Here is a 17330-nt window from a genome sequence, read left to right as displayed (position 1 = left end):
TAACTGCTCTTCCCAGCAGATGTCCGGGAAGTTCAGGTATGGAGGGAAGGCTGAAGGATCCCCTAGTTCTTCTGACTGAAAGAGCAGAACATCAAGTTATTTTCATCTGTTGCTCTGAGATCAGGGAATAATAATTTCTCTCTCAAGAATTTGACTAATTCAGCCACAGACAGATCCAGGACTGTGGAAATGCAGATGTGGCCACACCTCCTCCAGTTGTGTGATGCGTATGACTGAAGAGAGCTCACCGCACCATGTCACAAAGCCAAAGCGGATCTGACTGCAATTGTGTGCTGTGATCCTGGATGCCACTAAGAGCTCACAGGCATGTCACTATATCTCCTGCTGGGAGCTTGGCATGTGCTATGAGCTCACCAACTTGGTCAGGGTGTGGTCTGCTTGAAGTCTCTGCTTTCAAGCAGCTTTAGAGCACAGGGAGTGAGTGCTGCTGTTGTTCATTCTTCCCCTCCCTCATCCCACACAAATCCAGCATCAGGTGAAAGGAGGGGATGAGCAGTGGTAGCACTGAGTCCCTAGACTCCAGAGCTACATAAAAGCTGGGACACCAGGCAGACCCCACCCCAACCAGCCAGTGAGCTCATAGAACTCACAGTACATACAGCTCACAGCCAAAGAGAGGCTGAAGGCTTTGTAATACTTGTGAGAGTCCCTGGCCCTTTGCCTATTTGTCCAAAGTGTATAGAAAACAGGGAAGTAGGAAGTGTTTCCTAGCTGAGAAGGAAGCAGGTGTTGGCTGTTAGGGGTGAGGACAGCAGCTGCTGCTTTGCATCACTGCAGACCCTGTTAAACTTCTAGTACAGCAACACTACTACAGGCAGATAAGTAATTACATTTTTCCTCAGAATAATAAGGAAGTGTCAGGCTCTCATCTACTCCGTTCTTCATATCTGCAGCACCCTTTCTATCCAGTCTCTCTAATATGCATATTGCCTTTTTGCAGCTCATTTAAGCACAGCAGCTGAATTCATTTTCCTTGCTTGCTGTTTGGTGATGTGCTCCCTGTTCTTCAGTCCCTCTTTTGACGCCCCTCATCTTCACTGATGTCAAATTCAAGCTCCTATTACTCTACAGAGTTCTGCCTTTCTATGCCTACTCTTGCTACATTTTCCTTCCACTATCTCCATTTCATAAAGACCAATCTTGATTGCTCTTTTATCCATCACTCTCACATCTGTCCTCACACTATCCTTTGCATGGCCAGCTACAGACAAATACCTTTGCCACACTGGCCCTGAAAGCCCTCTCTTTTATTCCTTCCTGTCACCCATCAATTTATGAAATGGAGATTGTTCGACAAACTTTAGTTAAAGTGTCCTCACAGACATTTTGAAATACAGGGATGCTGAATACATGTGATAGCAAGGCTGCTGGAGAGGAAGTGGCCTCTACTTTGCCAAGATCATTAATGAAACTACCAGACAAAATCAGTCACCAAACTGATACTTGAGGAATACTACTAGTAAACTCCTCCAGCCTGATGCTTCCTTTTCACATAAGATACTGGGGTGTCTCCTTTAGCCAGCTCCTTATCCACCTTACAGCTGAGCAGCTGTAAGGATCTTGACTAATCTTCAGCTTCACCCACTTCACCAATAATTTTCTATGTGGAACTATATAAAATATTTTAAGTCCAGTTCAATCAGTTCTAACATAATGCATTCGTTAGCTCTCATTAAAAAAAAAACTACCAAGTTAGTCTGGCATGATTTCTCTCTAGATTTTTTCCCTTTTTCATATACCTTTGTGTGTGTGTAACAATTCCTTGCTACAAAACTTGTTGTCTAGCCCTGAATACTAGTGCAGTTGGAGTAACAGGTCTGTAGTTACCCGATTCACTTCCCCTACGTCTTTTTTAAACAGAAGTTCTATATTTGCTATCTTCCAATCTTATGGTTCCCTCCACTGACTTGATAGCTTTATTAAAATTCCTTCCTACTGGGCCTGTGATTTCATATGTCAAATCTTTCTGAATTATGGAATAGATATTATCCATCCCCGATCTGTGAACACATTGAAGTTTTTTTTTCAAATTTCACATCCACCTCAGTTGCAGTACTTGTCATTTCATACCCACCATCCTATACGACTCCCTACCTCTGCCTCACTTCTTTCATTATTTTCTTTTTATATATAAAACTTTAATTTCATAAAACACTAATCAGATTTTAGGAGTCATGAAATTATTTTTAAATCTGATTAAAAAATCATGAGATTATTGTTAAAACACTGAGATTATTTAACAAAGAAATGGTCCACCTTATTCTTAGAGAGGAGTTGCCCTCATTTTGTCTTAACCACTGGGGAGAAAAGCTGCTACTCTGTCCCTATAAGCACCCCTCTCCTATCACTTTTTGCTTCTCTTTAATTCTTCAGTTCAGTCAGCCTTTGACCTTTGCCTTCACATTAGGGTTCTGTGAAACAGTACCGTTTCATTTCAACTTCCATTTTGCCATTTCAAAGGGACAGTGTTTCATTTCATCATTTCATTGTGTTTCCAAGCACTGTTCCACTGTTTCGCTGTTTCAACTGATTTTGACATTTTGCCCATAGGTTATCATGGAGAGTCATAAAAATGCCTATAACTTTGTCATTTCTTGCCTCATTTGAATGAAAACTGCAGGGATGGTAGCCCCTTCTGAGGGCATGAAGCCTGCCAAGTTTCAAGGAGATAGGTGTAGGAGTTTCTGGGAAACTGCACCTTGAGGTTCTGAGAGCAAAACTCATTTGCTTGCCAGTAGCAGCAGCCTGCTGTCATGCCGTGTGCAGAGGTGGGGGCCCGCACCCCCAGGAAGGCTGTGGGGCTGTGCCGGACTCCTCTCAGGGGTGCAGGCCCCTGGATCTGCACATGGAATGACAGGAGGCTGCCACTGCCATCTGGGACTGATGCTGGGCACAGCCCGCACCCAGCACCGGGAAGACTGCTGCTGCTGCTGGCACCAGGCAGCAGCAGCAGCCTCCTGTCATCCTGCAAGCAGATCTGGGGGCCTGCACCCCTGGGAGGGCTGTGGAACTGGCGGAGCCACTTGTAGTGCAGCCCAGTGGTGGGAGGCAGGGGAGAGCCAGGGCTGCACTCCAAGCTGTTCTGAAAGCCCCACGGAGCTCAGCCTGGTGGCAGGAGGTGGGAGAGAGCCAGGGCTATGCTCTGAATGGCTCCACCAGCACCACAGACCTCAGTCCAGAGGTGGGAGGTGGCGGGAGACCCAGTGGTGGAGCTGCTCCAAGTGCAGCCCTGGCCAGTGGCTCTCTGCCACCTCCTGCTGCCAGGCTCAGTTCCATGGGGCTATGGAGCCTCCAGCTGCTGGGCTGTGCTTGTGAGGGCTGCACTTGGAGCCAGGGCTGCACTCCAAGCAGCTCCGCCAGCCCCATGGAGCTCAGCCCAGCAGCAGGAGGTGGTGGAGAGCCACTGGCCAGGACTGTGGTCAGAGCCAGGGCTGACCTCGAGCAGCTCTGCCACTGGCTCTCCACTCCCTATCGCCGCCAGGCTCAGCTCCATGGGACTGCAGAGCCTCCAGTTGCCAAGCTGTGCTCACCAGGGCTGTGCTCCGCATCCCCATGGAGCTGAGCCTGGTGGTGGGAGGTGGTGGAGAGCCACTGACCAGGGCTGTGCTTGGAACCAGAGCTGTGCTCGAAGCAGCCCCTCCACTGGTTCTCCTGTCACCAGGCTGAGCTCTGTGGGGCTGGCAGAGCCACTTGGAGTGCAGCCCTGGCTCTCCTCTGCCTCCCACCACTGGGCTGAGCTCCGTGGGGCTGACGGAACTCCTCAGAGTGCAGCCCTAGCTCTCCCCAACTTCCCGCTACTGGGCTGCTTCAAAACTCAAACGTTTCGAAAGTTTTGAAACATTTCAAGTGCCCTCATTTCATTTTGAAGCTGTTTTGAATCCTTTTGTTTCATTTCAATTTCACTGTTTCAAGCTCAAAACACATTGAAACAGCTTCAAAACAAAACACCCGCTGAAATTTTGCACAGCCCTACTTCACATCTCTTATCATTCTCACTGGATCCCTCACTCTCTTGCTTTCTCCAAATTTGCCATTCATCTACTACTTAAGTCTCCTGTCTACCACATGTCCTTTCATATTTCTGCCTACGTATCCCTGGAATTCCTGCCTCCCTAATCACATTCTCCTGCCTCTGTCCTTGCCTTGGCTACATTCCCTTGACCTTATGTCAGTGGTTCTCAACCTTTTTGGTCAGGGCTCCCTCCACAACTTTTTTTAATTTGGTGGCACCCTTGGTTGAGAATCACTGCTGTGCTGCCTCTACTTACTTCAGTGCTTCTCAACTAGCATGATGCCCCAGATTCCTGCCTGTATTAGGGTTTTCTGATGAAACCTAAAATGGGAAGGATCAGAAGCATAACTGAACAGTTTTGTCTCCTAGGTAAAACCCCCTGTACCCCGTTGGTGGAGGGGAAGGAAGGAGAAAGGAGGATGTTCTTACCTGCCTTGAAGTGTCCACAGACCCTGCTGCTCCAGCCAAGTAGTACAAACGGCTGCTCCAGCCCAGCTGACTCCTCTGGCAGAGCAGTGTAAAGGGTTGCTCTGGTGCAGCATAACTCTGCCCAGAGGAGCAGTGCAAACATCCACTTCACAGCCCAGTGTGACCCCTCCAGAGGGTTAGTGCAAAATAGCTGCATCCAGAGCATGCACACTTATCACAACCTTTCCCAGTCCAGCCACACATTTCTCCCAGAAGCACAGGGATGCAGGACGGTCCCACCTGCCTAGCTTACTTCCATTTCCAGGAGCAACATATGGGGTTGGACAAGAAACAGCTGCAGGAAGAGTACAGACTCCAGCCGCACCTGCTGCCCAGTCTGTCTCCACAGGAGGTGCACATAGCACATCACCATAGTTGTGGAGACACCCATATCGTGACACCCCTAGAAGAGGTTCACAGCACGCCAGCATGCCATGGCACCCCAGTTGAGAATCAGTGCCCTATGTCCTCCTTTCCTCACTTACATTCTTTAATCCTACAATCCCCCTTTTTCTTCTCACATTCCTCTGCCTCCATCATTTTTCATGCCATAAGGCTTCCTTCTACATTTCTGGGTAATCTAATTTTATTTTTCTATTCTTCCAGACCAGACGTGGACAATTATTGTGTGTCGTGCACCACTTATCTAGGTTTGGTGTGCTGTCAAGTGCACACATAAAATCTTTCAGAAGATATCATTTAACAAATGATAGACGTAAAACAAGACATATGCTCAAAATTGAACATCTATTATACTGCATTTTAATTCTATTTTTAAAAATATTTTTTTTCCTGATTTATGTATTCTTGAGCAGTGTATATAGAGGCAATTGCATAATAGCTCAAAATAAATTCTTACTCATGTATACTGTATGTGGGAGGGGTGGGGTGTCTGTGGGGAGGTATGTGGGTGGGTGTGATAGGTGAGTTGGGGTGTATGTGCAGGGCTGCCCACACACTAGGTCCTAGGAGTTGGCCAGGGGTGGGGGAAAGGGAGTGAGGGGGATAAGGGGCATGTGCAGGAGAGCTCACTTAGGCGGTATGCTGCAGGTGCAAGTGCGGTCTGCCTGCCCTCCCCCCATCCAACCCACCACTGCCCCTCTGATCACACTCTCTTGCCTGTACCTGCCCCATGCCCACCAAACAGCAGTGCCGCAGACCTAGCCATCATGCACATCTTCCCAGTTGGGCTACCCAAGTACTGCTCAGCTCCCTATGCTTCCAGAGGCTCCTCCTTCTCCTGCTCCTGCTGCACCACTCTGGCCAGGTGGGGGAGAAGCTGCAGCCAGGCAGCGCCTGTCCCAGGGTCTGGGGATCCAGCCACCTTCCACCCATTCCACCCGCCTGGCACAATGAGCAGCTACCTGCTGGCAGCCGAGTGGGTGGAAGGTGGTCAGGAGCTAGAACTGAAGCACTGCATGTTACAGAAGAAGCTGTTTAGCTGTAGCTTCCTCCTCACTTGGAGTGGTGAGGCAGGAGGAGGAGGAGTCGCTAGAGGCAGGGGGAACTGAGCAATACCTGCACCTGTAATGGGAGCAGCCCTGCCAGGATGCTGTGCGCTGGCTGGGGTTGGCAGGCACAGGCTGGAGTAGGCAGAGCTCGGCCTCATGGAGAATGCCATGGGGGCAGCTGCAGACTAGATACAAACAACTAGCGGGCACCCATGCATGGGCCTGATCAAATCAGTCAGTGGGTCAGATCCAGCCTGCAGGCTGCATTTTGCCGATCCCTTCTCCAAACTCTTATGTCCCCTCTTATGCACTGCCTCAATTTCACATGAAGCAAGAAGGAACTGATTTATTTACTGAAGGTATCCAGGCTCAACAAACACTAGAAACAATTAGACTAAGTACAGACAGTCAAAAAGCCCAAGACTCAGTTGATTCAATCTTTGCAGATTAGTCTAAACTGTGTTGATTGAACCTATAAGCAAGTGAACAGACATTCAGTTTTGATTCTGGTAGTGCAACCACATGCCAGAAGCCAGGGGGTGCTAGAGCAGACAGCTGGGTAAAGGCTAGCCTGCCCACCCTGTGAGGGGGAGTTTGCAGGTGAGTAGCAAAGTATCCTAGGATGCTGGGGGACTGTAAATTAACTTGAATCTTGAGGGCATCTGGGACAGAAGTTCAATAACTGATTTAACCTAAATCTGTTAAATCTGATACTACATCCAGCCAGATTTACCTTAAACCGGTTTTAGCCCTTTTGAAAGTGGTTTATGTACACTGAACTTCTATTGTGTTACAGACTTAAACCAATTTCTGATCACTTATACCAGTTTATGTGTAATTTCTGTCCCTAGCCTTAGAGTTGACAGTCATTTTCCATAGAGGTATATTTACTGACATCTGCAAAAGATATAGGAAAAAGATAGATGTTTTAGCTAATGGCAGTGTGGTTTTGTCCCATTAAAACCATGAAGGTAGAAGTCATTATTTGTAAAAGGTCCACATTTTCCAGAAGATATGTGCAATTTAAAAAAGACAGCAAACCAAACCCATACTTCTAAATATAAAGACTTATAATATGATCACAAAGAACTTTGACATCCCAGAATTTCCAGCTTTGGTAAGAATGGCATATTTCTGTATATTTTAAGGGAATATTTAGAAAAGATTAATGCATCCACTAAACAGACCAGTGATATTTCGCCCTTACCCTTGCAGTGAAGTCCACAGCAGCTCCTCGATTTAACAGCAATGTTGCTACATTGATATTTCCATAATGAGCAGCTATGTGCAGAGGTGTGAAGCCACTCTGGGGGGAAAAACATAAATAAATTTAAATTTTTATGTCTCCTTGTCTCTGCAATATTTACATTATAGCTCTGAAAAAAAACTAATAAGCAGAATATTCTCCAAGTCAATATTCCATTCTGTGCTAGTTTTTACTCAATGGCATTTATTTATCAGCTCTCTAAATAAAATGATATTGCTATGCACAAGGGAAAGAAATTAACGTAATTATTTTAAAAGAATAGGACTAGGATAAAACTTTTAGTTATTCCAGCAGAAGGCATTTGAGTATAAAAATAAACCTTTTTAATATAAGAAAGCAATTTCTAAATAGAAATATCTACTTGTTATCTTTATTATTTCAGCCTTGCAAATTAAACCACTTAGAGATTCTTCACAGAAATTTAGATACAAGTTACTTGATGATCCTTGCTAACTACAGTTTATAAATTCAAAAAAGATGCAAATTTAAACAACATCAGAGACCATTTTAAATGATTCATGTGGCTTTTTTTTCAAGGGTTAGTACGATAAACATCAATCTCCCACTGTGGGCAATCACACTGGGTTATGTTCAGACACCACAAGTTGTCATCCTAAGTAGAAGATGGCTAGCTGACAACATCACTTCAGCAACTTATTTTCATATTGAAGTAATTTTACTTCCTTTTAAAAATGCTAAAACATGCAGCAATTCCATCAGTCCTGCAAAGTATGAAACCTTATGGGAATTAGATGCATTTCTAAATTGTTAGCAAGCCTTTTAGCCATGCTAGCTGTCACTGCCTTGTTTTGAGAGTGTTGCAGATTTAGTACCACTCTAAGATCATTTTATTTGCTGACACCATCAAGGGTAAGTGTCATGCAGAAGCCCAAAGAATCAGTCCTGGATGCACAATATGACAGGGATGTCTGCAGCTTTTGACACAGCTGATAAACATCTACAACATTAGAACGCCTGAAACCTTCATTTTCTGCAATGTAATTCTTGTATGATGGTAACTAGTTCCAAAGACTGCTCACTCTTACTTTTAAATCCTAGTTTCAGCTGCAGAAAGCCCTGGTAACTAAACTAAGATCTTCTCTAGCACATGCTACTTCATTTAACCTAAAGCAGATATTTATCCTATACAAGGCAATGCAAAGAGAAGGAGGAAGAAATGATGCAGGAGCACTAAGTTATGGAAGAGTGATGATGCATATATATATATTTATATATACCTCTGTTGTTCTATTCACCATCATCTAGGTTAACACATTTGGAAGCAAAGAGGGAAAAAATGAATGGTTAGTTCACCACTGGTGGCATGGATGCAAAAAGCTTTGTGATAGCTATATGGCATGAAAGCTATGATGAAAGTAAAATAGGCACAGAAAGAAAGCTAAGACTAAATGGAAGCTGGATGATTGTATAATTTAAATGTTAATTGTTACATGTTTATCAGAGTTCTTAAGGTAATAGGATAGCATACAACTTTAATCGCATGGTTTGTTAATGATATGATCTCTATAACACGCTACAGATGCCAGCCTTCATTTCAAATATACCTGACCATTTACTAATACCTTTAATAATAAAAATACCTAGCTTTATATTATTTTATGGGCTTTAACCCCAATTTTAAACAAAGGGAACAAATGCAAATTAAACTGTATTTTTAATTATGTCAAACAGGAGAAGTGAAGTAATTCCTTGCAGCCACCACTTTTTTTTAAAGGAAATCTTCATGTGGCAGCATGCACATTATTAGTATATAGCTTTGGTTACAACTAACCTTTGATTCCACATCAGCATTATGATCATTCTGAAGCAACAGAGCAGCAGCCTTTGTGTCATCCTTGCGGGCAGCAATGTGAAGAGCAGGAAGACGAACTTTTCCCTTTGTATCATTTTCAAGCAACAGTGAAACCACCTGGTCATGGCCTTGCTGCAAAGCTACTGCCAAAGGGGTGAAACCATCCTGTAAACATACAAGAATGACACTCGGCAGATATTCAAAGACTTCTGGAAAGGAAACAGGTGGTATTTATAGCTGGAATATTAAAAGTTGTGTCCAATTCAGATTCAGTGTGTAAGGCTGCGTAAATTAAAGACCCGTATACTCAAACTAAGTATAACTGTTTCAATATCATAAACCTGAGGTAATGTGTTGGTGAACCAGGGGATAACTATTTAATTTCCTCTGCTGTTTAGGACTGATTTTGTTCAGACAGAAGCATAAGAATAAATAATTGCATTAGGCTTAAAAAACAAGGAAAGTTACTAAAATATTCAACTCGTAAGTATACTCAAGAAAGGACAATTGAAATGATACCGAATTATAAATGCTGTAACTATGTCCCTGTAGCAAATATTTTCCCTTCCAAAGAACCTACATTTTTCAGTGCATGACTTCAAAAAATGGAGCTATTTAAGTCTACTAAACATTGCCAGGAATTTGGGTATTCATTATATAAATTACTTCATTCCTGCTTCAAAGTTCATCTCCCCATTCATGAACATTAAACACTTAAGTGATAGTTAATCTTCCATTAGCTGTAGATGAGCTCCTTCAATAGTGGCAAAATATGGAAATTGAGTAAAATGAAGAAATGGCAAGCTGAAAAAAAAGAAATAAGGCACTTGCCTAATAGTCTTTATACTGGAAATCCCTAAACACAGAAAGATGAAAGTAATAGATGCTGGCCAATGTTCTAGATATAGTAAAAATCCATGTTATCTGGCATGAGTGGGGAATGGGAGGTACTGAGTATCTAAAAATGCCAGTTACCTAATGCCAGTAGTTTTTGGCCAGATGCAGAGCGGGGGGGAGGGAAGAGGGGTTGCAGCGGCTGCACATGAAGCAGGGGGTGGGTGGTGGCACCTGCATGTAGAGCAGCTGCAGTGCAGGATGATGGGTGGTGGTATTGGCAGCGGCCATGTATGAGCTTTCCCCCCACCCATGCCCACATTTGGCTGGCTGGAAATTATGGTTAGTAGAATGTTCTCGTTACTCAAATGCCGGATAACAGGGATTTTGCTGTATATTACAAACAAACTCTTTCTTAAGTGGAGACTATGATCTTTATACCAACACTCCCCAAGCTGTTGGGAGTTCATAGAGTCTCCTCCTCAGGAAAACTTTTCAAAAACAAAACAAAATCTTAAAGAAAAAGCCAGGGTTTTGGGGTGATAACTTCTATGGGACTTACTCTTTAGCTGGGAGAGATGTTAGACCAGATTTTGGGCACAACGGGCCTTCAGATCAACTTTCTTCAGCAACCTGAAGAAAAGCTCCTGAGGAAAGGCCCAAAAGCTCATCTAACAGCTCTCTAAACTATGCAGCTGGTCCGAAAATAGATATCACAAAAAGAAGCAAGAACAAAAAACAAACCGCTCTCCCTACTTCTCATGTATTTCTTGGATCATTAACAACACTCCAACCCTACTAAAAAACCTTACACTCCCAACAAGTTTTAGCAAACAGATTTAAGTTCTGTCCATTTATGTACCAACTGATGGGCTATTTAGACTCCATAATAAGTCCATCACAAGGATATTCAGACCCCAACAGTCTGGCTCACACTATGCTTTTTCTTATGTATGGCAAATATTACCATGTGGAACAGGAGCTATAAACACCTTCCTGTGTGAGACCTTCCAAAATTTTTTGTTAGATCAAGCCGTAGATGAATTCTAATGCACCCAACTGCTTTTCTAAGCCAGCACTGCAGCAAGAGGTTTATCTGAGGAGACCCTCATCAAACTAATTGCTGAGCAAGTCACATTCAGTTGACTAATGATATTGTTTAGGTGATAATGCAATCTGTAATGCTATTACAGATTCCATAAGGAGCAATCCAGATACAGAAAAGCAAATTCTACCTTTGTATGAATATATTTCATTACAAGCATTTGTGTTTTACATATTCCCTTTTCCCCCTATAAACACAGTGCCCAGAAGGATATCTACATGTGGTTACAGGTACCTTTGCCTGAGGTGTTTAATGTCTATGAATAGCTATTATGACTTGGAGTGTGAAAAAAATCATAGCCCACCTTCATAGTTACACTGGCAAACCACTGAATGAGAACAAAAAAGCATGTCAACAGTTTAAGGAGGTTGTATAACTATGCCAGCTGAAAGGTTTCTTCCATTGGCACACACTAAGTCTCCACTAGGGGGCTCTATTGATGTAGCTATAGCAGCAGAGTCTCAACTACTGCTGAAAAGCCTTCAGAATGACACATGACAAAATTAAGAAAAATCTAGCTTTTTTTTTTTAAAGTTGGCCTTGTGAGCACACAGCTGAGTCACCTGTAAAAAGTGGTTGTCGTAGCAACAGAAACCACTCTGATCAGTTGCTTAGAGTTCCTTTTATTTTTAGTGACTTTTAAATGCTAATGAGGGGGGAGGAATTGTTGAGGGGTGAGACAAAAATGGCTGCTAGGAAAGTAGTTTCTTTTTTTGGGGGGCACGGGGAATGGAAGGGAAGGGAATGGAGAAGTTTGAACTCTTTACTTATGCATAAAAATAACCATTACATCTTCTCATAGCCTCTGTTTCTGATGATCAAAATGCAGTGGTCTGTCCATACCATATATAAAGCAATTACTGAAACAAAGATCATTAAACTGCAGCCCTTGCAAGTAAGTATCACTATGTCAACAGTTCTTTAACTAGTATTTGTGCTTAAAAACCAACACCAACACTTTGAAGAAAAATATTGACTCAAAATTTTTCTAAGATCAGGACAAAAACTGTCCAAGGGTTTTATTATTAATGACTATATCATTACAGGACACTAATTTACTAGCAAAGAATTTAGCAGAGTGACAAAGGACAACAGACATATATTAAAGTTATTAAAAAATAAATATCCCCCTCACAACAATTATGGCCACATTAATCTCTTATATAATTCTATTAAACTTCAAAGGAGCTTTCCAGGGTGAAATCAAATCATGCTGTATAATCAAAGAGATGTGGGGAAAATGTTAAACTCTCTTCCCACACAAAGGTTAAAGAAATCAAACAGATACATGAGACTAAGAAAGGAATACATATGTATAACTTTAGATATATACTTTTTCAGAAAGCTATACAGTCATAAGTAACAACATATTTTATAGTCATAATCTATTTTTTTTGTGTCTAATAATGACAATTTTTGTAAAAAGCTTATTGATAATTAAACAGTGGTAAAGCTATTGAAAACTATTTTTTCAATGTATTTGTAGAAGTTACCATTTCTTATTTGGTGTCTGGGGGCTTTAGTAATCTTTAAATAGAGTAGTATTTAACTGAAATGGGCCCTGGATTATAAACTAATTACCACCAAGTTCTGAAACACAATTTCAGTCCATCAGCAATTAATAATTTTGTGTTACGTGCTGACTTCAGAAAAAACACAGTGAAGTTTCACAGGCAAAAGTATATACATTAGTACACTGTTGAAAAAAGCTAACTTGGCAAAGAAAGTAATGATTATTTTTAACATTATTGTAATATCTATATAGAGAGAGGGAATTTTTAAAATAAAAATTATTGCTTCCTAAAGAAAATTGATTTAAATAGGAGTAGCCAAATACAATGTAGCATTTTAGAGAGAACACGTGCTTGGCACTTTCTTAGTTCATCCTGCATTTGAGGTACTGTATTTACTCAAATAAAAGATTGCCCCTAAATAATTAGATTCTATATGTGTAAAATTTATAAATTTGTTATAATTTTCCAGGCACAGAATCTAATTATTGGAAGTTTGCCTTAATGTGTCCCCTTCCTTTTGCTACAGCAGGGAAAATAGATCTGGGGGGTCAGGTAGCCCCCTCACCCCCCTAACTTCTTCCCCTTGTTATCCCTTTCCCCCTTGCTTATTGTCAGACCCAGATGTCCCTGAGCACATGGCAGTGAGAAGCAAATTTGAAAACACTGACTTTATGTTATAGGTACCCACAGTCTTAGTTAATCCAGAATGATGCATTTCACCTTTTTTGAAACTGCTACGAGTTTTAGCACAGGTACTCCATGAAACACACTTCTAAATAACACTTTTGTGCCTACTTATGTAGTATTACAAACTTTTTTTAAAATTTACAAAGCATCATAACAAAACCATAATACACATAAAACTCAAAACATCATCAATCTCAATGTACACTAACACACCATAAACTGACACAATCATCTATTTGGAATACATGCCCATCATAATACAAGTTAAACAACCCCCCCCAACTTGCGTTTACACAATATAACTTCCAGTTTCAATTCTTACTTAACCCATAACCCAGTACATGCTGACATTCCCATCCATCATAAACTGCCATACTCAATATACCCCTTTTACCAGCACTCAACAACCTCTAGTTTCCATAATAATCTTTTCTTAACACACCATTCAGTGTCCCCACTACCATCACCCCCCCTCAACCCCTCCTCCTCCTTTTATATGCTTCCTTCAACCAATACCCGCTGGGATGTAGCATTACAAACTATGCATGATATTGGTACAAAGCCAAAAGGCTCAGGATTTACCATAGAATTCACTGGGCTGAGTCCCAGTGGAGACAACAGCATTTCAAGCCATGGTGACTCCACAGCTCAGCACAGCTCAGTATGCATATGTACTCCAGATATCCTCCACAAAGGATCCATGCGCTACTTAGTAGGGCTGAGAAGCTTCAGTCCCTGATTCAATTCAGTGGAGATTTGGCCTGATTCGGTGGCCGAATCTCCAAATCCAAATCGAATCAGGCGACCCTTTAATCTTTCCGAATAGAATTGGAACCCTCCGAATCAATTCGAAGAGATTTGTAAGATTCGGTGATTCAGATATAGAGACAGATTTAAATGTTTTTTTCTACATGCCTCAAGGTACCAGGTGGCTCATGAATGCTGTGATGCTGGGGCGGATGGAGCATCCCACAGGAGCACAGGGGGCTCTCCAGTGCACTCAGCAGCAGACTTGGAAGTGGACCAGAAGTACTTCCAGTCCAGTTCCGGGTCCACTAGGGAACATGTCGGGGGTGCCCCCCATGCCTCCCTGGCTTGGTGATGGGTGCCTCCTGGATCTGGGGATGCAACTGGGGTCCCCCCATGGCTTATTGCTGAGCCAGAGAGGTGTGGGGGGCCCCCCCAGTGTGCTTGGCAGCAGACCCAGAAGTGGACCGGAAGTACTTCCGGGTTCGCTGCCAAACATGTGGGCCCCCCCCATGCTCCTGTGGGACGCTCCATCTGCCCCACCATTGCAGCATTCATGAGCTGTGCGCCTGGTAACTTGAAGTATGTAGAAAAAAAAAAATTTAAACTGTGTCTATGGCCGAATCGCTGATTCTCCAAATCATCACTGAATCTTCAGAATTGGATTCAATCAAATTGAATCGGGGACAGTGATCCAAATCAACAAATCAAATCACTGTCCCCAATTTGGGCCAAATCCAAATCAAATATGGCCTGTTTTGCACACCCCTACTAATTAGCCCCCTAATCATGTCTAGAACCAGGAGTTTTTGCCAAGAGTCCTGGGATGCTCCAGAAATTTATATCTAGATTTTCATCTTAGTTGGTCTAATAAAAGGTGTCATCTCTGAACCAAGAGTTCCAGAGTTTCACATTTCTTTTTGTCTCAGACGAACATGACTACCAAATACATCCCTATAAATTTTGAAGTATCCCAGGACTCACAGGGCAACCTGGCCTGACTCTACTTCACGTTGGGTGGGGCCAAACTAATCATATGAGACAGCCTAAGAGATGGGCTGACAGAGGGATTCTGGGTGAACTGTTTGAGGGCCCATTTGTTGACGTTTGTCAGACATTTAAGGCTAGTAAAGACACAGGACTCATTGGAAACAGGAAAGAAAGGTGCATCTCAGCTGTGGGAGTGAAAAGGAAGTAAAAAAGTATGCAGTGTAGTGGCTCATAATGACTTGAAAAAGAGTCAGTGCTGAGAGGGCTGAGTGCAATGGGCACTACCATATACTTTATTCAAATGGGCTGCACTAACATATCTTTGTGGTAAGTTCACATCAGCATATGCCCAGTATGGACCACATGTTTTATAGTCATGCTCAGTGTTGTTGTATTTAATCAACTTCATAGTTGGTTTCCATTACTGAGCACATGCTGCTTTTGGCAGCAGTTTAATGACAGACAATGTATTTAATGAGATTTCCTTGTATGCAAATGTAAGATGAGGAGTTTTTTCCTCCATACTGTTTGGGGGCAAAAACCTTGTCATATATTTCAGTAAATATGGTATTTGAAAAACATGCAGATTGAAATAAGCAGATTTTAATGCAGTATATTTAAAAATCTTAATATCTCTGTGCTGTTGCTTTCACTACTGCTCTGAAAATTTTGCACTTCCCCTTTCCTTTCAGGAATTCATTGCTGAGCTAGCATTGTCAGCTGTATCTTAAACATAGGGAAAATGAGGCACATAGGAGGTAGGAACTTGTAAGAGAAATCGAGAACTGTGGTTTCCTATGTTAGTTCTATTCAGAGAATCAAACAGCCTACCAGTTATAACCTCTAGTTTATAACCTCTATATGCATTGAGTTCTAAACCTCTGTTTATTAAAAACCAGAACTATAGTGTGATTTTCTTATTTAATGCAATATGTCTTTTTTAAAATTAAGAACTATTAATTTTATTTATGATTAAAATTGTTGGAATGTCATTTGCTCCAGATTGCTTCACTGGATTGTAATTTTCCACGTAGAGGACTGATTTTGTAAAAGCTGCTGAGCATAACCTTTCCAGAAATTTTACTATGTGCAGGAGAGTAACCTGAAACAAAGGAACACAGGAAGCAAAACCTGAACTTTTACCTCTGTAGCAAGACTCTGACTTGCACCATTGTCAAGAAGAAACTTAACAACTTCAAGGTGATTTTCTTGGGCAGCCATATACAATGGAGTGAATCCATTCTGAAAGAGGAAAATATATGTATAAATAATTTCTGTAATCTTTTACAAGCAATGCTTTTTATTGCACATTAGCAACAGTTCTTTCTTCTGTCCCCAACCATCAATTACTTTTTGTCTCATTGAACAGCTGAAATGGTATGGAATGTGCCTGTGCTTGGCTAGCTGCCTTTTCATGGGCATTGGGAGATCTCAGGATTAATTACGAGTGCTTTACAACCAGGGTTCCTTCAACATTTCTCAACAAATAAAAATATTTCCCAGATTATATTTGACTGAATCACTTTAGTCAATGATATGCTGGTTGCAAGTGATTAGAGTTTAAACTAATTCATGAATAATTTTCAGGTGAGTCAGTTTCTAGTCTCTTATAATCAACATTTTGTCATTGGCCCAACAATAAAGAGCACGATCTTTCAAATAAAACATGCAAATTGGATTTATATTGTACAAATAAACAGAGGATTAGCAATAAATTCAGCAATCCTTCCTTCCTGTAATCTAGTATTATGTATATATATTCTTTCAATCTGGCACTAATGTCCTTCCTAATGACCCCGATAGATTTTGTATATTCCATAATCTTTCATGTTATGCAGATTAATAAGTGGAATGATTGAGCTTGCTATGAATTACTGGGACTGAATCATAGAATCATAGAAGTAGGGTCGGAAGGGACCTTGTAGATCTTCAAGTCTGACCCCCCCCTCAGCAGGAGAAAAACTGAGCTCAAATGACTCCAGCCAGGTAGGCATCAAGCTTCTTCTTAAAGACCCCCAGGGTAGGAGCCAGCACCACTTCCCTTGGAAGTTGGTTCGAGATCCTAGCCACCCTACCTGTGAAGTAGTTCTTACAGATGTCTAATCTAAACTTACTCTCCAACAATTTATGGCCGTTATTCCTTGTTATGCCAGGGGGCGCTAGGGGAAATAAGGTCTCTCACAAACCCTTCTGGTCCCCCCTAGTGAGTTTATAGACAGTCACCAGGTCCCTCCTCAGCCTTCTCTTGTTGAACAGGCTGAACCTGTTGAACAGGTTCAGGTCCCACAGTCTCTCATTGTAGGGCTTGCCCTGCTGTCCCTGGATCATGCGGGTGGCCCTTGTCTGGACCCTCTCAATGTTGCCCACATCCCTCCTGAAATGGGGCACACAGAACTGGACACAGTACTCAAGCTGTGGCCT

The 17330-nt window shown here is 42.2% G+C and overlaps 1 protein-coding gene across 3 annotated transcripts in view; it reads right to left on the bottom strand.

The window, feature by feature from the left end:
- ANK3 (ankyrin 3) overlaps positions 1-17330 on the bottom strand; it is a 604477-nt gene that overhangs the window by 159766 nt on the left and 427381 nt on the right. For all 3 annotated transcript variants that reach the window (XM_019507910.1, XM_019507908.1, XM_019507909.1), the window contains exons 5-7: positions 16053-16151; positions 9012-9197; positions 7160-7258 (exon numbers count right to left, since the gene is read on the bottom strand). In XM_019507910.1, the coding sequence (XP_019363455.1) occupies positions 7160-7258; positions 9012-9197; positions 16053-16151 (384 nt within the window). The remainder of the gene's footprint in view (positions 1-7159; positions 7259-9011; positions 9198-16052; positions 16152-17330) is intronic.

Source organism: Gavialis gangeticus, unplaced genomic scaffold (genome assembly GCF_001723915.1).
Source record: "Gavialis gangeticus isolate Ggan-Ray unplaced genomic scaffold, GavGan_comp1, whole genome shotgun sequence".
NCBI classification, from domain to species: Eukaryota; Metazoa; Chordata; order Crocodylia; family Gavialidae; genus Gavialis; species Gavialis gangeticus.
Note: the sequence above shows the minus strand (reverse complement) of the source record. Positions and strands in the feature narration are given on the sequence as shown.